This window comes from Vigna angularis, chromosome 4, assembly GCF_016808095.1.
Source record: "Vigna angularis cultivar LongXiaoDou No.4 chromosome 4, ASM1680809v1, whole genome shotgun sequence".
Taxonomy (NCBI): domain Eukaryota; kingdom Viridiplantae; phylum Streptophyta; class Magnoliopsida; order Fabales; family Fabaceae; genus Vigna; species Vigna angularis.
Window position 1 is genome coordinate 31,662,087 of NC_068973.1, and position 27,085 is coordinate 31,689,171.

General features: G+C 30.2%; 1 protein-coding gene across 1 annotated transcript; it reads right to left on the reverse strand.

Moving 5' to 3' along the window:
• Nucleotides 1-24,353: 24,353 nt before the first annotated feature.
• LOC128196272 (protein FANTASTIC FOUR 1) lies at nt 24,354-24,838 on the reverse strand. Its single transcript, XM_052876525.1, has one exon. It carries the CDS (start codon nt 24,795-24,797, stop codon nt 24,354-24,356), a length of 444 nt encoding a protein of 147 aa, XP_052732485.1. The 5' UTR covers nt 24,798-24,838.
• Nucleotides 24,839-27,085: the final 2,247 nt, after the last annotated feature.

Sequence of the window (27,085 nt, forward strand, 5' to 3'; positions counted from 1 at the left end):
TTCCAACAGAGAGAATCTTCGGCAAACAAATTAAAATAATTAAAATAAATATACGAGTATTCTTGATAGATATGTATAGTTGGAGAGCGATTAAAATAAGTGAAAAATTTTAATTCAATAAATAACATGTGATAGAAAATAAAAATACATGATAATAACAAGATTATTAATTTTTATTGTAATTTAAAAATCATATTTTGCACGTTAATAATCATTAACACAGTGAATCATGGATTCTAATTCTCAATTAAATTAAATGTTGGTAATAAAATAGTTAAAATAGAAATTAGGATACCGCTAACAAATTTTCTGAGTTACTGGTTAATGAATTTGAAAAAAAGGTTTTTAAGTAATACTTATATGAGGACACATAAAAGATTCTAAAAAACACACATTTTTACGTAAAAATATAATATTTCCTCTGTTTTGGTAAAATTCTACGTATCTATTTATTAATATAAGTATCATTTTCAAAAAATATAAATGAGTATAATTTAGAGAATATATACATTTTTAATATATAAAAACAAGAATAATAATTATTTTAAAATAATAAAAGATTATGAAAATAGCTAAATTTACTGTTAAGGAAATATTTTTCTTATCTCTCTGGCATTATTCATTGAATTAAAAATAATTCTATTTCCTCTCTCTAATTACTCATTCAATTAAAAGTTATTTTATTTTGCTCTCATTGATTAAAAATATACAAAGTATTATCTAAAGATAATTCCAAAAAAGTTATTTAATACCTATTTTATAAGAAGGAAATATTTTTCTAAAGCATCTTATAAAGAAGAGAAGGGAGTAATATATTAAACTTAACTAAAAAGAAATAAAATATGTAAATGACGTATTTGCATTGTATGTTTCCAAAAAAAAACAACTTTATGTCATGTAGCTGGCAGCCAATGAAGAAATTAAAATAGATGATGATTACACAATTAATGCAAGAATTTTGAAAAGCAATGATTTCAATTGGGATGAAAGGAAAGGCCAGGGCATGTATCTGTTGTAATGTCTATATGTCAGCATAGCAAAGAAACAAAATTGGCATGAAGGGTATCTGGTGTTCTTATGATTAAAACTGAAAATATTGTTCTTAATAGGTTAAAAGAAATACTTTATTCAACCAATTAGGTCAAACTTTGTTTTTCTATAAATCTAAGAGTTAAATCAAGGCTAAGCCATATTTTCTAATGACTGTATTAACATATATAAATTAATACCGTTCCAGATTTACGACAGCCATGGAAGGGATTAACCAATAACATCTCAGAATTAACCTTTTCATAAAAATTATTGAGAAGGAAGAATTACAAAAAATACAGGATAGAAATTATAGGATGAAGTTTGATGGATTAATTTGTTTAAAATTACAGAAAAAAAATATTACTTTTAATTCATACACTTTTAGTTAAAGTTAAACTTTTAAACCCATCTATAGAACTATAAAAGGTTTTGACGAAACTTGAACGACTGAAAATATACAAATCTCTTTTTTCCTCAAAACTAAATTTCAGATTAATCATAAAATTAATGTTATTTATGGAGTAATGAATCGAACAGTGGTAAGATCTGAAACTGGTAAGGAAAAATACACATTAGGATATGAAAAGAGGATAAATCTTACTTTGGTACTGAGCCCTCAGTGAGTGTCGCCGCCGCGTCACTTCATTTTCTCTGACACTGAGAAAGATCGGAAAAGGACAGAGAAAACGAAAGAAAAATCATCACAAACGAGGAAAGCATTGCAGGCTATGGTTTTCCAGTGAAGAAAACGTATATGATGTATGTGACTACACAGTGGCATTAATTACCTTAAATACCCTTCGATTGGCATAACTTGAGAATTGTGGAGGGTAGGAAAGAGAGTGGTCCCACAGGAGTTTAGAGGATACAAAGGTCTTTTGTGTTTCTTGTGTTAGAAAGAATATGAAAAAAGTTGATGAAGCAAAACATGCGTTACCAAAGACATTCAAGAGATTTTGTTTGGTTTTATACCCGGGTTGGCTTCCATGTTAAATTGCCAGCTAGGTCCATTTATTTTCTTTGCACTCTGTTTAAATTTTTTGAATACATTGTTATTACTGTGTTTTTTTACTTTGTTTTTAATTATTTTGTCTGCTTATATTTCAATATGGAAATAAATCTACATACACAAATTAATTAAAATATCAAGTAAAGTAATAATTTATATGATTAAAAAGATACTTATTTTTATCTTAAGAAACAAATAAAAGAAAATCCTTTTGAAACTTAACACTTAGAGAAAAATAAAAAATTGATTGAAAATTATGAGTCTCAGCTAATTTTTTATATTTAATGTTTAACTTTGAATTATTTTATATACCTCTATCATAATTGATTAAATAATTTTAATTTCTATATTTGAAAACGTAATATATTACTAAAGTTGTTGCAAAGTCAAACTTAAAGTTTTTTTTTTAATTTAAAACTATATATATATATATATATATATATATATATATATATATATATATATATATATAAAGATCTGCTCTACCGTTTCCAAAATAGAAGAATTAAAATTATTTTTGACCAAATTTTGAAAGAGTCAAACCATATCCTATCCAAATTATTCCTTTACTCGATGGGATTGATGTGGTATGATAAGCTTGGAAATTGTTTTTACATCATTATTGTAATAGTTAGATAGTAAATGAAAAAGGAGAAGTAATAAACATTAGAGTGGTTCTGCCTGCACTTCACGAATCTTATCCTGCACCTTCCAATTTTTTTATTATTTCAACTATGTCCTTGTTAGAATCTAAATAATTTTTTCACTGTTGTTTATTTGTATGTGATGGGATGCATTTCTTAGTTGGATGGGATGAAAGTCGAGACCTTAACTGCAATGATTGAGAGGATATTGGTGCTAGGTTGGATGCATTTATGGGTTGGATGGGATGAAGATCTGGATTGGATGCATTTCTGGATTGGATACGACGAAGGTCGAGTCAAGACGCGGTTGAGAACACGCCGGCGAAAGAGCGGTTGCAGAGGTCGACGAAAAAGCAATTACAGAGGTTACCGCACTTGAAAATTGGGTTGAGCATCAATCGTAACTGCAGTTGGAAATGCGGTTCACATCGCGTCGCAATTGGAAACGCCGTTCATACGGCACTGCAGTTAAAATTGCATAACTGCACTTGGAATTGCGGCTCATTTGGGCACAACTGGAAATGCGGTGAATTTTTTTTCTTGCTTTTTGATTTATTATTTTTTGAATTTGATTTGTCTTTTATTTTTTTATTAGTTTAAAAACTAAAAATTACACATAATAAATATCTTTTAAATAAATAGATAATTTCAAAAACATTACATATTAACAAACAAATATAAATTTAAAATTAATTATATTATAAATAATATTTAAATAAATATCAATATAATAAAAATTAAAAAAATGTTAACAATTCAATATAAAAAGTTTAAAAAGACCACAAAAATACAACAAATTAATTAAAAACAATTTAATATTTAAATAAACTAATAAAAAAAATATAAAAAGAAAATAAAATTAAAAAAACAATTAAATATAATAAATATAGAATAAAAAAGTTTCAAGGCACTTTCAAGTACAAAGCAAATAAAATTAAATAACAATTAAATATAATAAATAAAAAGCTTCACCACACTTTTAAGTGCGTCAACTGCATTTCGAACTGCGTGTATAATTTACCGCACCTCCAACTACACTTAGATTATTTCAAATTGCAGCCGCACTTTCAAGTACGGATAAATGTACAATCTCATCCAAATAAAAACAGTCAAAATATTCTATATGTTATGACAGAGTAATAGGAGTACAGTTGGAATGATAAAAAAAATTGGGAGGTGCATAACGAGATTGGTGAGGTGGAGAGAGAAAAACTCAAACATTTTATATTCTGTTTCCCATGAGCTGTTCAAGCGGTGTGCATGAATCCGTGCGATGCAGTGTGCAATGGTGTGCAGAGCTACAGAAGAAATGCAACCGTTACTCCTATCTTTGATGATGTTGTTTCTGCTTCGATGGTTGTCTCTAATCCAATGGTTAGGAGTTCTCCTTGTAACTCACCAGTTATGCATTTTTCTATTTTTTGTTAGAACCACAGGAAATATTTTGAGTGCTTTTTAATTTATTCATTTAAATTTAAAAGCAACTACCCATCCCCTTTGCGGTGTTTAACTGAAATCCTACACTCTTTCTTTCTCTTTTTCATTGTTCTAGCGGAGAGTCCTTCTCATATCCTCTCCTCCACTATAGTTTTGTCTTTCCTCCTTCATCATTTTATCTATAGTCGTGCATAAAACTTTTGTTAGTGGCTGTCATGATGGTATTGTGATGAGTGACTTGCAGTGGTGGTTTTGCTTAGTTTGGACGTTCAAGTTAGTTCTTCTTTCGTGTTTTTTCATTAAGCTTGTTTGTATGGATTTTTTGTATGGACTAAGATTTGTTAGCTGGATGAATTACATTTTTGGACTAATGAAATGAAGGTCGATGCCTTAACCATTCTGGTTGAAAGCACACCGACATCGAAAGATGGTTATACAATTCTTTACACTTGAAAGTGTGGTTACAATTTAAAATACGATCTAACTGTAATTGAAAGTGCAGTTAACACGACGTACAATTCGAAATTCCAAATGCGATTGTCACTCTTAGAATTGTAGTTGTCGCATCTGGAATGTGCGATCAAGCTTTTCCATATTTAATTGTTTTGAATTTGTTTGTGGTGTTGCTCATGTTCATGCTAACTTTAAAGTGTTATGTTCATGCTAACTAATTATTGTTGCTTGTCTCAAAATTACATTAATTCAAGTTTTTCTCACATTATTTTGAAGCTTTTCTATTTTAGGTTTATTTAAATGTTAAATATTTTGCTGTTAATATTTTATAATTTATATTTTATTTTTGTATTTCATATTTATTTAAATTTTATTTTTAATATAATTAATTTTTCTTAATTTCAAAATTTTAATTTACTTTTTAAATTTTTTGAACCTATAATTATTTATTAATATTTAATTTTTTAATATGAATTATTATTTAATTATTTGTTGTATATTTTTTTTGCTTTTATTCGTTTATTAATTTAAACTTAATTTGTTGTGTTTTTGTGGTTTTTTAAATTTTTTTATTGAATTGTTAACATTTTTTATTTTTTAATTTTTATTATATTTGATATTTATTTAAATATTATTTATAATGTAATTAATTTGAAATTTATATTTGTTTGTTAATTTGTAATGTTTATGAAATTATTTATTTATTTAAATGATGTTTATTATGTGTAAATTTTAATTTTTCACTTTTTATTTGGTTTTTAATTTTTAATGTTGTCAGAACCCTTAAAAACAACCTTGTGTGAGTGGAAGCCAGATGTTAGTGAAAATCAGAATGTGGAAGACAAATGTGAGCAGTTGAGTGACTGATCGATTTTGACGGTAGTTTATAAGTTAAAGTTTTCAAAATTCGTGTCACTTTTTTGCATGCATCATTCTCTCCCAAATATTATGAGTTCTTCATTTCTCCTTCTTCTCTCTACAACCTTCTTATTCTCTCTACAAAATTTTACCATTTTCTTCTTCCAATCTTCAATCAAACCACGTATGACTCTCCCTGGTGCCGAGAGCTTCACTTTGCACCGATCAAGTTGTTGGTTTGAGCTGGTAAGTTCATCCCTCTCTCAGCATTGTTGTTTTCTGTCACATGCAAACCAAGTTTCTGGTTACATGAGTTTGCCATCTCATTCTGAGCACACTGCTGGTATTTTGTTTGGTTTAGTTTCATAAATCGTGACCGTAGGAGCGTAAGATTTCTGGTGGTGAATTATCCTATACAAATTGTGAGCGTACGACTAAGCTTAAGAGGTAAGGGAAGCTTATATAATTTGATTATGATTCTTGTTCTGAATGGTTGTATGTTTGTTTGATTATTTGATGAATATAAAGTATTGGTGCTGCTGTATGTCGTTTATATGAGTGGATGATTTATAACTGAGGTATGTAGACTGGGTTGAGATAGAGTTTGATCTTCAATCTACAGCTTTCTGTATAATCCTGTGTTTGACACCGAGAGTCATTATTGACCGTTGGATTTTCCTTTGAACGTTCGGTCTAAACTGAATTCTTTTGTAGAGAATTTAGTTAATGATCGATCGGTTTTATATTATTATATATGTAAATGAGCGTTCGGTCTAAGTATATTTTCTCCTTTGTACTTCTTAAATCAGCTTAGTTAAGATATTCAAAAATACCTAAATTCTTAAATATTATATTTATCTTTTGTTGAAAATAAGTCATATGTAATTGTAATTAGAATATATTCCTTCATTGTATAATCTCAGTAGTGCTTGGTCATAAGCCTAGCTCTTGGTCTCGGTAGTGCTCGGTACAAACCAAGTGCTCGGTCTCAATAGTATTCGTCTTTGAAATAAGTGCTCGGTTATACAATATATTTTGTAATATATCTTCTTTGGGTATTAAGAGTGTTCGGCCAAACTCTAAAGTGTTCGGCCTTAGTTTGTAGTGTTCGGTTTAAACTCTTAGGTCTCTGATAAAAACTTTACTTACCTTCAGTCAGGTTTAATTGTATGTATTCTATAGTATTCCATACATTCCTTGAGTTTTGTTAGTAAAGACCTTTCGGTCAAAATGGTTGAGTATCTAGAAAACGTTTCTTATTATTATAAGTGTTAGGCTTCTGATAAGTCTTGTCTCGTATGAACCGTTCAGTCTTGTTTTGTGGATAAGTGAAAGGTCTCTCGGTTTTACACTAAGTGTTCGGTTATGATAATTTAAACAATATTCTCTTGTGTCGGTCTTACTTCTAAAATTTAGGTTATCTCTTTAAGCTCTGTTTTAAGATGAAATCTGGTTTTATTGGTTTGATTTGATTGTATTAATAATGAAGTATGATGATTTTAAAGTATGATGTGATTTGAATGGTATGGATATGAAAGAGTATTCCAGGGAGGAATATCTCAAGATTTGTTATGGATTGGTAAAGTATGAATGTCGTCATGCTAAGGTGGAGTTTATCCTGATATTCTATGATTACTCATTCTCAAGTAGAGAGGAGTAAATCATGTGTGAGAATGGCAGGAGGTCCTAGTTCATAAGGTTGAGGACATCCCAGCTACTACATCACCCGGGTGCAAAAACGTCATAGCTAAACAAAATTCATACAGTCCGGACAGTCAGAGTCAAGTGGTCGTTCATTGCATGCATTAATGTATGATTGGTGGATTGATTGAATTATATGTGTATTGAATTAATTAAATTACATAAGCTTACCCTATTTCTTGTCTTGTCTGTTTTGTCCTTCTTGTTGTCGTTTTCTGTTGCAATGATCATCTTGTAGATGTGAGCAGAAGGATAGTAGTTGCTGGAAGAGGCTCTTGAAGAAGTGGAGGTTAAGGCTGAACCATAGAACCGTTCGGTAGTTATAGTTACTTCGTTTTGTATATCCGTTCGGTTTAAGATTATTTTGTTAGAACCGTTCGATCAAGTATTTAGCTTTGTAAAGTTTAATTTCTGTGATATTTTGTAAGGTCGTTCGGCCATAAGCGTACCCTTCATTTTTAAACTGAACTGTAATATTGTTAATATATGAGTATTCTATGATATGGTTTTATACTGTATTTTTGGGATGTTACAAATGTTGTTATTATAATTTGTAGATATTTAAGTATTATTTATTAACTAATTATTATTAATATTTTTTTTATTAATTATTATTTGTTTTAATTTTTATTATTATTATTTAATTATATGTCTTTTTTGTATTTGTTTGCTTTTATAAACCATATATAATATAATTTATTTTGAATATAATTTGCTAGGAAATCATTAATTTATCATTAATTTTAATTTGATTTTAATAAATGAAAGATAAATATGTAAAATGAGAGATACATGAATAAAACATGTGAGGTGTAGGAAACATCACTGCATGGTTAGATAATGGGAGCCTTAACTACCAAAGATGTGATGTCTATATGGCTGAAAAGAGACACAATTTTGATGAATTCAAAATTTGAAATCAAGTGGACCCCAACAATAAAATAAAACTCCGCAGCATTGATTAGGAGTAACAACCCAAAACTCAGCTCCTAGATAAACACATGCTATTAATTACATAAAATTATTATAGTTTTCCAATATATAGAGAGACGTTGAATAAATATACTTATTTCTTCCTACAATTATTAAAAAAACATTTAGAAAAGGATTAACTAATATTTTGAATTAAATTTATAATTATTAATAAATAAATAATTTTACTGCAAAATGATGTCTCCTTTTTTTAATAAATTCCAGATCCTAAAAGGTTTAATATTATATATTAATATAATTAAATATTTTAAATAAAAGATAAAAAAAATTTAATTATAAATAAAATTTTATTTTATTTTTTAAACTTTTTATAAAAGATAAAATTTAATAAATAAATTATTCAATTAAAAAATATTATTAGATATTGTTTGATATAATGAGACATTTTTAAATATTGTTACATATTATATTTTGTTAAAAGAATGTTGATATATTGTAAGATATTATATTTTTATATATTTATGTTTGATAATAATAAATGATAATTAAATATTGTATTCTTCTCATAGAAATTAGGTTTATAAACACACAAGAATGAGGTTTTGAAAATTTTTTAATATAACAAGTCAAGAAGAATGAGAATTGTTTTAAAGTTGAGTTTTCATTCAAAAAGAAAGAAAAAAGTAAAAAGTAAGAGGTAGACAAAGATAATGTTTTAACTATTTTAGCTTATTTGACTATTTTAATTATTTTAAATGTTCAACAGTGTTAAGTCAAGAAAGAATGTAAAATATTTTAAAGGTTGAGTTTTTATGAAAAAGAAGGAAAAAAAATGAAAAGTAAGAGATAGACAAAGATAATGTTTTAACTATTTTAGTTATTTGACTATTTTAGTTATAATAACATGTTACAACTTGTTTTCTTATCTAATTTATGAAATTTCTGAATATATAAGGAATTATGGTGTTGATGTTGTGTGAGAAATCGTACATAGGTTGAGGGTGATTGCTTATATGTTTGTGTGTAGTGACTTAGCGAAAGATGGTGAATGGTAACTTTGCATAGTTGTATGGAGAAATTTTATTAGAACTTTTTAAGGAGAGTGATGAGAAATGATATTTGTATATTTGCATAGTTGTATGGAGGAATTTTATTAGAGCTTTTTAAGGAGAGTGATGAGAAATGATATTTGTATATTTTGCCCTAGAACCTATCAAGGAGAGTGATGAAAATGACACCTATTAGCCTAATTCATAAGACTAATGAGAACACAAGACTAATGGAAGCATACGAAGTCCAACGCTAGTTGGTAAATTGTTTGTGAGAGTTGTAATTTAGTTTCTTGATGTTGAGATTACTAGTGATTGTACTATTGATATGAATATATGTTTTTTTTTGTAATTCTTGTGAGACAAGATGTTTTTTTTTTCTGTGTATGATATGTTGTTTGATTTTATGTTTTTATTGAAAAATATATATTTAAATCTATAATGTGATGAAAACTATTCTTATGACAATTATTGTTTATATTAATTTATCCAACTGTTTGTAGTTGTGGTTTTGACGTATGATAATAATATTTTATACAAAAGCATATGATAATACAGGTGTTGAGAAAGATGCATGACACTAGGAATATAGGTTAATATGAGAATATATTTAAGATAATATGTTAGAAATCATATGTATGTTTCATTGATATGAGAGTATCAATATATACATCAATGTAAGAGGAATCATAGCATATGATTCTAGATCCTATGATTGTGAATCCCTATGATTATGGATCCTATTAAGATGATAATTGTTTTCTAATAATTATTTACAAGAGAAATATTTGCTATTCATTTATTTACGTAGTCTAACACACCCCGACAGTCGAAGCGGGAGGTGTCCGTAAGTTGAGACTGTCTCTAAAATCTTCAAAGAGTATGCGTGGAAGCCGTTTAGTAAAAATGTCAGAAATTTGATAACGTGACAGAACATGAAGGACATGAACCTATACATGAGCCACTTTCGCACGGACGAAGTGTATATCCATCTCAATATGTTTGGTGCACTGATATTGACAAGATTGCTTGAGAGATAGATTGCACTGATATTGTCACAATAGACTAGCGTGACTTTATGGACTGGATGATGTAGTACGAAGAGGAGATTTCGTGTCCAACAGGACTTAGAGACCACATTAGCTACTCCTTTTGTATTCCTCTGCAGCATTGGATCGAGATAAGGTTGGCTGATGCATAGAGGACCATGAGATCAGGTTGTCTCCAAAGAAAACGCAATATTCAGAGGTGGAACATCTAGTATTTGGGCATCCACCCAAGTTAGTGTCAGTGTAGGATAGAAGACCGGAGAATGAAGATGGGTGAAGATGTAAACCATGATCAAGGGTGCCTTGAGTGTAGCACACAATTCTTTTAAAAGCATGCATGTGTTCATCTTTTGTCGCATGCATATATAGACAGACAAACTTATTGTAGAACATATGATATATCAGGTTTTGTGAAGGTCAAATATTGCAAAGCTCCTGTTAAACTGGATAATGTGTGGGATCAAAGTAAGGAGGTCTTGTAGATATATTAAGTTTAAACTTAGTATCGATGCGAACAAGTTTGGTTCACGGATATTTGGGATTTGTTCATAATTTATATATGCCTTAAAAATATATATTTTTAGTTGTCATTAATCTTATTTCTCCTAGCAAAGATGTAATTAACTTTCTTAATACAAGTTAGTGTTATATAATTCAAGTTTTAGAATTTAAAATATTTTAACAAAATAATTTTTTATATAAGTTAGGAAAAAATTATAAATTTATAAAACATTTTTATTTCATAAAATTTCAAAATTTCAAATTTGGTCAAAAGAATAGTTATTTGAATTATTTTATGTTGTACTAGTCTGAATTATATCTCTTATTTTCTCTCTTACTCTCATTCTCTTTCATTCCTTCCTCCGCTCTTTTTCTTGTTTCTTTTTCCTTTTTCTACTCTTTTTTTTTAATTCTTTTTCTTTCTTATTTTCTTCCTTAATTTCTCTTTTTTCCATTATTTAATTTACATCAATTTGTTTTTTCTATCTTATTTTCAATCTTTCTTATTCTATCAATATTAAAGCAAAAGGTGTTAATATTTATAATATTAAATATCTCATTAACTTTAATTGTTAATACTTAGAAACTATTTAGTTTATTTGTTATAAAGTTTAATATTAAAACTTCAACTTTTAATTATATATTTAGAAATTTGTATATAGTAGAAATTAAACTATCCTGTTCAAATTACGAATTTAAATTTTAAGAAGCTTTATTCTTTTACAAAATGTTTAAGATAGAACAAAGTTAAATTAACAAATTATAACTTTGTATTTTTTTATATTTCTTATGAAAACACAATCTTAATATTCATGTCTGTCCTCGGTTGAAAAAAGAGAGTAAAGAAGCCAATTTTTAAGTGTATGAATGTGCACTTTTTCATAAATTGTATAAAATAGAAAAATTCAAAATACAAATATAGTAAATCATAATTAAATATATATGGATAGTATTTTCTAATAGAATAGAAGTGAATTGGTTTCTAAATTTCAAATTTTAAAACCATAACATTCATTTAAATGAATTTATGGAAAGTGGTTTATTTTCAGTTTTTAATTACCTAATTTTACCTAACATGAATTTAGTATAATGGGAAAAAAATAATATTTCAATGCAATTCATGATTTTTCTTTCATCACACTACTCTCCTGTATAGACAATGAAGTTTTCTTTAAATTTTATATTTAAATAACTTAGACAAAAAACTATATTTTTCAACTTTACATATATTATTTTTACAAATAAACATATGACCGTTATCACTGTACATAAATGAATTTTGACATATGTTATTTTCAATTCTTGATGTCTATCCAAATATCGATATTATAGTAGGACACATTGATTGACGTTGAAAGTAAAAAAGGACTTTGATAGATGAAAACAAACATTTTTAGAATTGTGCATTTTCTACATTAAAAAATGTATTTTTCACATCTCTCCTCTGTTTTTTTTAATATTTGATTAATTTTTACAGTTCTGTCAAAGTTGATGAGCAAAAAATGAACAAATGTAGCAAAATTTTGGTATTTCATATATTCAAAACTCATTTTTAAATTTGTATGAACTAAACCAAACTATAAACTAAAGTTATCACAAGTAAAAACCTGAAAAGCAAAAAAATCATGGGAATGTAGCTAACACATCTTTGTATGAGTCATCACCCATAGAATCAAGAAAGAGTTGTCATTCTGTCAATCCTTACTATGTATGTCAGTAGTGGTGCTATAGTAAGCAGTGAATGGTGTTAGAGCGAGTAGTGAATACTATCTATTTACTTGTTACTTGTTATTTTTAGTTTTGATAGTTAAAGTTATTTTTGTTGAATTTTTTTTACCACTCCTTGAAACCCTATTTTTTTTTTTGGGGTGGGGGGAATACTTGAAGCCGTTATTTTGGGTTCATCTAAAGTTTAAAAATTATTTGAAAAGTCAGTTGTTGTAGATCTTTAAACAACGACTATAACTTATGTTCTGGTTGGAAGATTTGACATTATTATATATTAATTTGTGATAATAAAAAATTTCCAAGGTCGTGCCAACCCATGAAGCTGACTATTCCTTCTAGATTTTAAAAAAAAAAGTTCGTTTTATATTTTTAGTCAATTTATTTTGTGTTTTTCAAACTTTGCAAAATTATCTAACATAGTTAGACATTGAATTTTGATCTTGTTTTTGGGTCTTTTCATGATTTTTTGGTGCTTTGAAATTTTTTTCAGGTCATTCAGAGTTCTTTTTAATGTACTCTCAATTTTACCCTATGTTTGAATGTATATGGTGTATGACTAGGAAAGCTAGAAAAAAATATACCAATACCATCTACCACAAAGAAGTTCAACAATACCAATATCAAAAAATGGAAGTTCATCAAAAGCCCAAAAGTAACCTTGATGGTTAGTTCGCTGTCGTAATAAGGTAAAGCTATCACTGGTAAGGGAGAAAGAAGAATGCTTCTGTAGTGGTGGATGTGGTGGAACTTCATTAGAGCACGAAAACACAAAAATGAATTCATCAAAATACAAACAAAATGGCAACGAAAGTAGCCAAAACACGAACATTTAAAGTAAATGATACAAAACTAGCCTTCGTTCTTCTTTGCATCCGTGAAGGAAGCAGTTCATTTCCTTGAAAGTTGTGGAGTTTGAACTCACGCTCAAGACGTCCATGCTAAACGAAAAAGTGGTATCAATCGACAAAAAACTAAAGAAATATCCGAATAAAGGCAACGAAACATGTCCTTTAAGGAAAATTACACAAAACTTACCTTTGTTCTTTTTTGCACTGTGAACGAAGTCTCTGGTTCATGCAGAAGAGAAAGTGCAAAGAAATAGTGTAATGGTGCTACTCTTACAAAATAATTACAATGTATAATACGTTAAAAACTTCAAACTCCAACATCTTATAGCTATTTGACGTATGAAATTATAGAGTATATTTTCATTTTCACGTCAAACATTTTAATGAAATAAACTCAATATGACATCAGAAAAGTATAAATTTCAACATCAAAATTAAATATTTATTTATAAAATTGTTATTAGTTATTTTTAATGTTAATTTATTCGTATTCTAATATTCAACGAGGGATCTGAAATGTAAGACCCGTATTTTTAGGAGTGGTGGGGACACGGTGGTCACCCACCTCTTGCATTATTAGAATGCAATTATTGGAAGGGGGAAGAGGGGAGGATCTCATTTGGGCGTCAGGGGAGATGCATCTCACCCGTGAGCACCTCTTGGACAAGGTTGCTCCTGGACCGTGAAGGTGGCTTCTCCTTTTGATGGACCAGCTACGTCTTTAAGGTGTTGGACCGTTTCCTCCAAGTGCTACTGGTGCTGTTGCCGCTGTTCATCCAGCCAGGCAGTGACACCTCTTGCATGCTGCTACTGCTGTCCGTGAAACCAAATCAGCATTTGAAAAAGGAAATCAACCTGTGACAAGAAGTGCATCGTTCCAGCTCCAAAACAATTCATGCGTGTTCTTTGGAATAAAGGAAGCAACGTCCTCTTCCTTCAGATGTCCCATGTGCACTTTCTTCAATTAATTTCTTGGACATGAGGAATAAAGTCGTGAGTGGTGTGTGTTTCTTCTAAACCAATTCTGAAATGAGTGATAAAGTGGGCCATAATGCTTTCTCCCAACAAAATAGTCACCTTATATTATATAAGTGGTGGCTCCCATATTTATTCTAGAAATTATGGTCATGCAAAAGTGTAGGGCCGTGTGCTATTTGCACTTCAACAAATTCAACATTTGCTTTTAGGAGTCCTCCACGTGAGCTTTCAACCAATTGGTGGCCCCCTCATTCCATCAAGCACGGTTTGCATACTCCAAAAAGAATTTTCCTATTTAATTCCAAAAGATTGCTTGTTGCCGAAAGGAATGGCCATGGACCGTGTGGCTAATAATCAAAAGCATAGAAGAGAGCCATGTGGGAGAGCAGCCAGAGGAAGGGCACCCTTCCTTCCATTTTCAACCGTTTAAAGAACACCCAAGGGAAGTAGTACCAACTTCAGAAGTGCAGAGAGGATGATTTGGGTTGGACATCTTGTGAGAGTGAAGCTGTTGCAGCAAGATCTGGGAGAGGAAGTGAAGAACTGTTGAGGTTGCAAGGAGATCTTGATCTGACGTCTGGGAGGAGATAGATCCCAAAATTTTACTAAGGAAGTCTTCAAGAGGTAAGGGGAGTTTGATTTATTTCCTTAATTTTTGAGATATTAGGTGTTTGCTGCAAACCTGGGTAAATTCTGGGAAGAAGGGGTTGAATTTGGGGTTTCTGGAAATCTGACGCGATTCTGCAAAATTCTGCAGAATGCGCGTTCGTCCAATTTTGGTGAGTCAAAATTGGACGTTCGTGCTCGACCAAATAGTGGTCGGACAACTTCTAAACGTTCGTCATATTCGGGTGAAATTGGACGTTCGTCCAAATTGCTTGGTGGTCGTCATGAGCGTTCGGTTCTGAACGAACGTCCGCGTTCGTTCGTCATAATTTATTGGACGCTCGTTCAAATTGTATTTAAACAGTGAATTAATGAGCGTTCGTCCTAAACTTAGTATTTTCGTGGGACGTTCTTGAACGTTCGGCCTTCGTCTCAAGACGAACGTCCATAGGTTGTAAAGAGCGTTCGGTCGTACTATGGATTAACGGACGTTCAATTTTGATGATATTTATCGTAAGTTAGCGATCGTTCATAGCGAACGTTCGGCTCAGATGACGTTTGTATTCGGATAGTACTCGCCATAGACAGCGTTCGTTCTTTAAGGATGTTTGATCCTTAAGCGCTCGTCCAAACAGTGATGAATTCAGTATGCTATCCAATGGTTTATTTGTGCGTTCGGCCTTGGTGTGGTTGTAATGTGAGCATTCGGCCTTGGTGTGGTTGTGATGTGAGCGTTCGTCCTTGGTATGGTCGTGAGTGAGCGTTCGGCTTATGCTTGGTTTTTAACGTTCGGTTTGGGGATTAGCAAATAACGTTCGTTCATGAACGTTCGTTTAAAAGCGTTCGTTCATTAACGTTGGTGATTTGAAAATAGTGTTTGATGAATAGTTCTCGTCCAAATAGCGTTCGGCGAATATGTATGAATCCGTAATTCCTCCGGTGGTATTTTAAAACAATTAATCAGAATTGTTGGTTATTTTCCTTGATCTAATATTGATTAATTTATACATATTATTGAGAATATGTATGAATTCGTGATTGAGCACGTTTATTCTGGTGGAGGTGGTACATACACTATGTTATTTACTTGTAACTTCGTCTGTCTTTTTTAGCATTTTTGCTAGTCTCGCGTGAGACGGAGATTCGAGTGTCACCTTCTTCTGCGCGAGGAGGTGAATGTCTCGCCCAATGACTTCGACTCGTGTTGAGTATAGTGCATCGTTACACGTAGTATCGATGTTTTTACTCGTTAGTCCTTGAGGAGTCGGGGAGATAGGTCTGAAGTCGCGATGGAAGACGGCTCGGGTCGCCTGTTATTGAGAGCAGGTTATGACGACAAATTACAAGTAAACGACATCAGTTTATGAAAGACTAGTCTGCAGCGTCATGTGAGTCGATTTATCGTGGAAATTGTTATAGTAAGTGTAATGGGTTTATGATGTGATACTTCTGGTTATTCATCTTGCATGTTGTGGCTGTGGTTTCCAACCGTGATGATCGTATTGGTACGGGAGAGATGGTAGTGCAGATAAAGCTAGATTTGGAATAATTCTTCGAGAGAGATGGGAAGTAAAACTTGTTGGGTCTATAGGTAGTAGCGTGCGTTATTATTAGTGACGTTCGGACTTGGTATTATTTACTTTCAGGTAGCAGGCGTTATTAGGTAACTATTGATCTTGATGATAGTTGTTCTCAGGTAGCTAGTGTCCGATCTTAATTTGGTAACCTGAGGTTTAGTTTGATTACGTTCAGTCAGTACTGAGGTGTTCAGCAGAGTACTCTAGGCGTTTATCCCAGACTCAAGCGTTCTTTATTATAGTGTTCTGTCTCGTAGCGATGGTTCTTAGGGAATGATCTTTATTGGTGATGTTGCTCTAAGGTTGTAATCATTTACGGGGAGTGACCGGCCTTGATATTCGTTGAGGTAGCGATCGATTAATAAGTAGTGATCAGTCGTGATGATGCGTGATTCAGGAAGTGATCATTCTCTGGTAGTGTTCGGGTAGGATGATGCTTGTCTCAGGTAAGGATCGTTAATAGTTAGTGGTCGTTCGTAGGGAACGTTCAGTTTCGTTGATGTTGCCCTCAGATAGTGTTCATCAGAGGCAGTGTTCGGTAAGAATTGATCTTTGAACGTTCGTTCGAATAGTGTTCGAAATAATAGTAATTGTTCTAGTAGAGTACACTGTCTTAACGTGTAGTCTAAGTACTTGATTTTACTTAGCGTTTGATATTTTGGTATTCGACCTAATGGTATCCGGTATAATAACGTTTGGTGTTTAGTGTCGAGCTTAAGTGATCAATCTTAACGTTCGTGTAAACATTATTCGATATAATAGTTCATTGTTTTAGCGTTCGATTTAGTAATGATATGATATCTGTGTATATATTGATGTTGAGGGTACTGTAGTAGGATGTCCTGGTCTATGTGCCGATGTTGGACATAGTGAGGGGGCTAAGGATGGTATCATAAGTGGAGAACCTTCCGTTGAGTTATTCACCAATGTATCACCCGGATGAGAGTCTATTGAGTACTGTATTGATTGTTGGGTACTGTGGGATGAGTGTCCAATAGGATTTGTGGTACGATAGTACGAGGATGTCCGACTTAATTATTATATGACATTTGTATTGAAATAACTCTGCATGTTTTATAAATGATGTGTTTCAGGTTAGCTCACCCTCACTTTGCTTGTTTGTGCATGTGAATGCGATGATCGTATAATGTGTGATGTTATACGGGAGCAGTTGAAGGATTGTCACGTGATCCTGTGCAAATGGAGGAAGAGATAGAAGATCGAATTAGAAGGATTCAAGGCTATCTTTGCAGTTACGTCTGAGCTTAAAACTGATGTATAGATTTTAGTTTTTGTTCGGGATATTATGTATTATTACAACATTTAAGTTTTGAAAAAAATTTTTTTTTTTTTTTTGTGAATTTTTGGAATGTTACATGAAAGACTTATTTTAAACTAGTGTATTAACGTATGAGTTAGGGCATACGGTAGGTAAAATGAATTTTTATTTAAACCAATTAATATATATCATTACAGTCTTATATATTGGTTTTTATTTTCTTTTCCTTTCATTTCTCTTATATTTTTTTTTCATCGAAATATATTGTCTCATCTCAGCATATAATAATAGCAAAAACTTATGTTAATTTATATTTTAAAAAGATTATCGAATGACCAATTTAAATAAAATATAAATTTATTTTTTTAAATATTAATGTTGACGTTAATACAGTATAAAAAAATAGTTTTTCAAATTAAAAAGTACAGTTTATTTTAATATTTTTAATTAATAAATTAATATTTCTATTAGTTTCGAATGATTTATGCAAAGTTAGTTTAAAAAAATTAAAAGATATAAGATTATTTTTTAATTTTTTTCTATTAAATAAATATTTTTATTAGTATCAACCTAATAAATACTAACTAAAATAAATAAAATTAAAACTAAGTTAAAATACATTAACTAGAATAAATTGTAAAATTAAATAATATTATTGTTATTAACAAATACTAATAAAAATAAATATTAAAATTAAATGAGTTAAAATTGATTTAGTGACTAATTAAAATAAATATTATAAATAAATAAGTTAGTTGTTAAATTTATAGATGCTGTAACTTTTTTTTTTAATATTTATTTTAATTAGTATCTGTTAAAACGTTAATTTATATTATAAATTATTTTTAATTTAAATTTTTATGTTTAAATATAAAAAATGTTGTCATCATTATTTTTTTCATATTTTATACTAATCTTATTAAATTTACATTTTTTCAATTTTATTGATAAATTTTTTTTATATTTATCTCTTTCTTTACATCCATCTCTTTCATTTATATTTTTTTCTTTATATCTTTTATCAACATTAACTTTTTTATTTACACTCATCTCCTTCATTTATTATATTTTTTATATTTGTTAAGCATGAAATTACAATAAGCTACTATTTTTTTAATTCCTGTTATTAGCATTGAAAACTTAACATAAATTAAATTAATATTAAAAATATATTTTATTTAAAACCACTTAAACTGACACTAAATTAAATAAATATTAAAATAAAAATGCTCAATCAATAAGCTGCTGGTTAAAAAATCAATTTAAAAGCTAATAATGAATTAGCGTGGACTTGTAATCAATATTTAAAACTCAATTATTACGATTTAAGATCCAGAAATTTAAAATTAAGATCACAGTGACTCGCATATACGGGAAACTAGTGTTGGAAAAATGTTGTAATTTGTGGACGAACTGTAATATCCCAAAAATTCTCCCTTTAAAATTCAAAATTTAAAATATTGTAATAATACAATTACATTAACATCATGTAACCTCAAACTTAAATCTATATATAAGTGTTTAAGCTCATAGTTGACTGCAAAGATATCATTGAATCCCTCTAATCTGTTCTTCCAAATCTTCCTTCATCTATACCAGATCATGCGACAATCCTTCTTCTGCTCCCATATAACCAGTACGTTATACGATCATCGCAAAAATATAATTTTCCGGCACAAACAAACAAGTAAGGGTGAGCTAACATGCAACACCGCAATTATAAAACATGCATAAATGCTTTGATATAAACATCATAAAAGTTTATGTCAGACATTCTCATATACCATCATACCACAATTCCTACTAGACACTCATCCGGATGATACGTTGATGAGCGGTCACGGGAGGTTATGCACTTGTGATGACTTCTACTTTTCCCTTACGAATACACTTCCAAAATACTTCATACCATTCACAAGGTTAGTCCCCTCACTATGTCCAAACCGGAACATAGACCAGGACCTCCTGCTCCTCTCACCACATAATTCATCCTTCTCTACATGAGACTGGATGATTATTAGAGTATCAGGATAACCTCCAACTACGGGACCCTCAACATCAACATACACACTAATAACATAATATTACATAATCTCTCCACGAGATTCATACCATACTTATATTCCTCAATTCACATTACACCTCTACAAAAATCTCCCCATAATAATCATTTCGTGATCAAATGCACAATTTCATATCAACATAATAAAATACATTTATCACAGTAATTTTATCACATCTCATGCATTCACATATTTTCGTTTCACATGAATTTACTTTAGAGAATATATATATATATATATATATATATATATATATATATATATATATATATATATATATATATATATATATATATATATATATACAAAACACATTGCATACTTAAAATTAAGAGCAGAAATAATCATGGAACCGAACCCTGTATACCGATCACTATTTGGACGAACACCATTTGGACGAACAATATTTGAACGAAAACTATTTGAACGAACACTATTTGAACGAACACTATTTGAACGAACACTATTTGAACGAACACTATTTGAACGAACACTATTTGAACGAACACCATCTGACCGGACGCTAACTGACCGAACGCTATTTGGTTGAATATTATACGAACCCTATTGGACGAACGCTACTGGACGAACGCTATGAGACCTAACCCAATCCGGCCGAACGTTCTATATTGGTCACTATTTAAACGAGCGCCATCTGATCGAACACTATCGACCGAACGCTACAACCGAACGTCTCACTTGATCAAACACTATTCAGCCGAACGCTATAATCGAGTACATAGACCGAACGCTAAACAATGCTACCAGAGGATACTAAGTTAAACGATCGCTCACACTCACTAATATCCAAGAACGAACGCTTATGATCCAAACTTAAGAATAAGCAAACTTATGACCGAACGCTATTTAATCCATCAAAACCGAACGCCCAATTTTGGACGAACGCTTAACGAAACACTAAGGACGAACGCTCAACGAAACACTTAAGGACGAACGCTCAATGAAACACTTAAGGACGAACGCTCAACAAAACACTAAGGACGAACGCTCAACGAAACACTTAAGGTCGAACGCTCACTATATCACTTAAGGACGAACGCTCGCTATAACACTTAAGGACGAACGCTCAATATAACACTTATGAACGAACGCTCACTATAACACTTAAGGACGAACGCTCAATATAACACTTATGAACGAACGCTCACTATAACACTTAAGGACGAACGCTCAATATAACACTTATGAACGAACGCTCACTATAACACTTAAAGACGAACGCTCGTTATAACACTTAAGGACGAAAGCTCAAAATCCATTATACACTTAGACGAACGCTCAAAATCCATTATATACTTAGACGAACGCTCTAAATTACTATTAGAGACTACCTAACTAAAACCGAACGCTACAATCATCAAGAACGAAAGCTACACTCATATGGAAGGACAAACGTAAACACTCGTCATACTGAAGACCGAACGCTCAGCATGATTTGGCCGACCATTGGTCGAGCCATTTTGACGAACGTCCCAATTTGGCCTATTAGGACGAACGCTCAGAACAAATACTGAGCGTTCAGAATTTGACCGACCCTTAAGTGGTCAAATCTCGTTTTGGACGAGCGCGCGTTTCTGCAAAATTCTGCAGAATTCTGCAGAATCGCGTGAGGTTTTCCAGAACCCAGAAAACTCCATTTTTCAACCCCAAAATTTCCAGATCTCCTTCCAACCCAAAGCATACAAGGTTTCATACATAAATCACTTCCCATTAATCAATTATAACAATTCAAATTCACCCAAGTCAATTCCAAACAGCATAACACAGTTTCAAAACAACCAACCATACATAATTCAATTCATACACCTAACACATAATACATCTGAAGAAGGTAATCCAGCTCCCCTTACCTGGTTTTCTCCAAGCGCAATGTTTTGGAATAAAGAAGAGGACCTCCGAAAGCATCCAGCAGCAGCGTGAAGTAAGCTTCACGGCCTTGACGAGAATTATAGTTTGGAAGCAAAGAAGAGAAGTCCAGCACACCAACAGCTGCAACCGTGAATGAAGAAGAAGCCCACGACCATAGCAGCAACTCCATTCCAGCAGCATGTGAAGGAGATCCAGCTTGGAGAGGTGTAGCTCATGAGAAACCCACATAAGAACACAACAGCTTGAGTTGGAAGAGGAAGCACACGGCCATGGCAGCAAAGAGTAGATACCCTTCCCAGACCACCCCCCTCTTTCTCCCCTTCCTATCATTGCCCTCCAATCATGCGTTCCAATTATTGCATTCAAATAATGCAAGTGGTGGGTGACCACCATGTCCCCACCATGCCCCCCACTACTAAAAAAAAAACGGTTCTTACACGAACTAACACGAGTTTGAGGCGAATTGGATTTAAAAAAAATAATTTTTTTTTATGCAAACTAGTTTTTAATCCAACTAACTTATTAGAATCTGATTTATCGAGTTGAATTTGTGGTAAGTCGAGTTGGCTCATCAATCTATCTAATTTAATTTAATTATTTATTATTTTGTGTTGCAATATTATTAGTTAACAATTTTTATTATATTGTAATTGGTGATAAAGAAGAAGATATTCAAGATAGAAAATTATTATAAATTTATCTATTCATGACTCTAATATTATAAATAGACAAGTGATATAAAAACTATTATCAAAAACTTATTTGTTTGTCTTTTGTACATGTTTTTAAATTACGTTTGAATTCTATGATATTTTTTTTTATATTTTGAATTGTTTTTGAAGCTTAACATCATTTTAAAGTCACATTTATTTAGATTTGAATTAAAAAAAAATTATAATTTTTATTTTAAAAATTCCTGTAATTAAATGAACTAATAAATTAACCTATTTAACTTATCAACTTATGATGGATTGACCTATATTTAAATTTTTTTAATTTATTTATAAATAAGTCGAGTTAAATTGAGTAAGACACCAAAACATGTAATGTACGACGAGTTGGGGCAAGCTATATCAATTTCTTTTCGATAGGCTAAATACTTTTTTTTATTGTAGAGTGATAATATTAATAATTTTACAGATTTTTAACTATTTGTGGAGAAATAGATTAAATTGATGATTTGTGTCCATATATATATATAAAGAAATATTTTTTAGGAAGTAAGACTTTTTTGTTGAAAGTTAATGCAGTGCATAGAAGTTTGCATCATGCAATTCCAAATGACCAATGAAGGAAAAAGATTAGTAGGAATAGTGATATTTGGTAGCTGTACTACAACTAAGAACTCACTGATCGAGAACAACCATCATCATTACCTTCTCACTCATCTTTCATGCAACGCCACTCACTCACTGTTCATCACTTACACAAATCTTGCAAAATTCAAACTCCATTTCATCTTCACTTCTCTTTCACTTTCTTCACATGCCTATCACTTGAAAATTAATGACTCATTATCATTTAAACTTTGATAATAATTTATCTTATTTATCAAAGGCATACTAAGCATTTAAAATTAAATTCTACATTTTTTAATAGTTAAAAATGAGTCACATGTACAGTATTAGAACTGCTAACTATGTATTGTGGTAAAAATTAGTGTTTGACTGAAAGATATAGTTTTAAAAAATATTTAATCAAATTAAAAGTCTTTTGAATAAATTCATATAACTAATTTATAAGTTTAAGTCTTTAATCAACTTTTAAATTTTAAATTTGTATCTTTCATCTTTTATCCTTAATATTTTAATATAAATTAGTCTTTTTAATGTTTAATTATGTTTACACCATCCTCTTTAACTAATTTAATGTATTTATTACTATTTTGATTATGAATAAACTATCTAATAGTTAATTTAATATTTAAAAAGTTAATAATAATAATTTGAATTTAATAAAAAAATATTAGCATTATGATTTTGTACTAAAAAATATGTAAAAACCATATAATAAAAATATAACAGTTTTATTGCACTTGCATAAATAATTCAACGATTATATATACTTCATTGAAAGCTAAATTCTTAAAAATGTTTTTAAATAATTTCTTTAATATTATTGGCTAGCTTTTAAAAACTGATCATGGAAAGTACAGTGAGAGTACTAACTTAAAATATCTATTTGTAGTTGAATTATTGTCAAATTTGTAACCAAAATAATGATTAAAATTTTATTATAATATATTAAGCGTTATTTAACCAAAATAATACAATATTTAGTTATTACTTCAAAACTATTAAAAACTAATTTTCATGTATAGATACTATCAAGTGATAATATATAATATTGAGAATTAAACATGAAACTAAATAAAATATATCATAACGTTTAAATTTAAGATTGAAAGTCTTACAACTACTGGTAGAAACCAAATAAATACACTTCCCGTTCCTTTGTAATGGTCAGTTTTTTCATAAAATTTTGTTTTTATATCTATTATTCATAAAACAATTTATAGCCAATGATAAAACTTGTCAAAATCCCAAACATGAATCACTCATGGTAATATCTATTATAAATTAAAAACATAAAAATTACTTCCTTTTTTTTATAAAAAAAAATATAATAATCTGATAATCAGAAACAAGGAACAGGATTACTACGGCCAAAAAGGTGGAACTAGCCTCTCATAGCACTAAATGAAAAAAGGAGAATGAGTTAACCCTGAACTATTATACTACAATGTTGGTCTTCAACCTGTTCTTTTCTTAACCTAATCTCAACTGGAGTAAGAGCTTCTTCGTCTTCTTGTTCTTCTTCATCATCATCATCATCATCATCATCTTCTTTTTCTTCTTCCTGATAGAGGGCAACAAGATGCATGGTGAGACGACCATTGGCTCTGTGCATTGTGAAGCACTCGTGATTCTTGAGCTTTTCTTCTTTTAAGATCAATCTTCCATCGGCGGTGTAGTGTCTCCTCAACACGAATTCCATGTGGGGTATAGGGGGCGGCAACTCTCTCTTTTCCTTTCTCTTGGCAGTGCTCTTGGAGGCCACAACAGTGGATAGGTCGCAGTGGTGGAGGACAACGTCGTCGTGGAGGTCAATGTTGCAGCTCTCAGTGCCAATGTAGTCATCACCATAGTTGAAGGAGGTCATGTGTTGGTGAAGAGGAAAAGATCTTAGAAGAGCAGTTATTGAGAAAGAGAAAAAAATGAAGAGTGTGATTTGAATATGGTTTTGATGGTATATATAGGGATGGATATTAGGGTTTTGCATTGAATGTGCATCGAGGGTGGCTAGCTAGGTTTTGGGGAAGAGGAGGTAATGAAAGCAGTGACAGCTAATGTGCATGACATGAAGCCAGGTTGTGTTATGTTTCTCTGCCTTTGTCAGTCTTCATCTTCCCAATTTCAAATAATTGGATGACAATTACGTAACAGTAAAAGGAATACCAACACAATACCTTCAAAAAAATGTTATTAAATTCTTCAGATATTTTAACTTTGAGCAGGGGCAAAAATTGACAAAACTTATAATCTCATTTTCATTATTTTATTAGCCATAAACTTCAGTAACCTATCATTTTCTAAGTTAAAATAAGAGAACAGTAACTGATTGTAATCCTGATGTAAACATTTAAGTATTATATTGATAGTTTTTGTCTAGTTTTAGTTGGTCTTTATCAACTTTCACATAACACTACTTTTTTTCTTTTGAAGTTTTCATGTATTTGAAAATTCATCAATTTCTTTAAATTATTTCTTTTAATATGTTGTTGGTTTCTGTATTTGTGTTGGCTATTTCATTGATTACTATTTACAATTAATCTCTGTTTTCTAGAAAAATATGTATAACTATCTATCATGAAGAAACTTGAAAAAGTAATCATAGATAATAAATTAATTAAAAAATAATTAAATATGAAAGATAAACTTAACTAAATTGTTTAATAGTTCATAAATTATATAAATATGTTAGTGCAGGTACATCCCATTTCGGGGTCAACGCAGAAAAGAAAAAGTGAAAATAATAAATTAAATAACTGACACAATTGGAAAAGAAATTGAGTAAGAAAATTACTTAAATATACACATGTAATACTTCTATTCTCGTTACAATGATTGTGTATAGGGATGACAACAGGTTGAGTCGGATACGGATAATGTCTACCTATAATCTGACTTATAAAAAAAAATTCCGATCCGTAACTCACCCGTTACTCGTATGAGTATCCGTTTAAAAAATACTTATGGATATTTTAAAATTTGTGCCTGTAAAAAATTAAAAAAAATATATTTTATACATTTTTTAAATAAAATTATAAAAAATATATAATATAATATAAAGTAAATTAAATTAAATATAAATTTAATTTTAATTAAATTTAATCTAATAAAATATAAATTAATTTTATTTTTAATTAAATTTAGGTTTAATAATTTCGGACATCCTTATTTCTACACATCGTCTCAAATAGGTTCTCGTATTGTAAATGCTCTTAATTAGGTCCTTTATTGTAAAAAATCGAATCAATTTAGACTTTGTCGTTAGTTTCGTACTAACACCGTTAAAGGAGGTGACATGTGTCACTTTGTGGTTTTTTTGAATTTTTTTATTTTTATTTTTATTTTTTTTTAAATGTCATGTGTCAAACTGATATGTGTCATGTGGCAATGATAATGTGACATGACACTAACAGTGCCATGTGTCATTGTCATGTCACATGTTATTGTATTAGTCTCAATTTGGTTCTTGTATTTTTATTGTGTCTTAATTTGATTCCTGTATTTTTATTGTGTCTTAATTTGATCTCTGTATTTTTATTTTTTGTCTTAAGTTTAAAAATTAAACAATTTTGTCCCCCTCCAAATTCAAATAAAATTTAATTTGTATATAAATATTAACAAATATTTTTAACAAGATTAAGTTTAATTATATTTATATTTAATTAATAATATAAATGTTAATTATGTTGTTTAAATATACCTATAAGAGTTAAAAGAAAACAGTGACATAAATTATGGTGTGAATTTTCCAAATGATTTAGTTCATTGAACAAATTATTGATGTGAAAATTTACTTTGTTTTTAAATAAAAATTTCAAGAAAGTTTTTGTGAAAACGGTAATTAAAGTAGTTTCTTCTTTCATGATTTTCCATGGAAACTTTCTCCACAAAAATTCACACTAGCATGTTATGTCACTATTTTTTTAAATAACATAATTAACATTTATATGATTAATTAACATAAATATAATAAAAATGTTTGTTAATATTTATATACAATTTAAATTTTGTTTGAATTTGAGGAGAGACAAAATTGCTTAATTTTTAAAATTAAGACTAAATTGAGACAAAATAAAAATACAGGGATCAAATTAAGATCCAATAAAAATACAAGGATCAAATTGAGACTAATGCAATGACACGTGGCCTGACAATGAC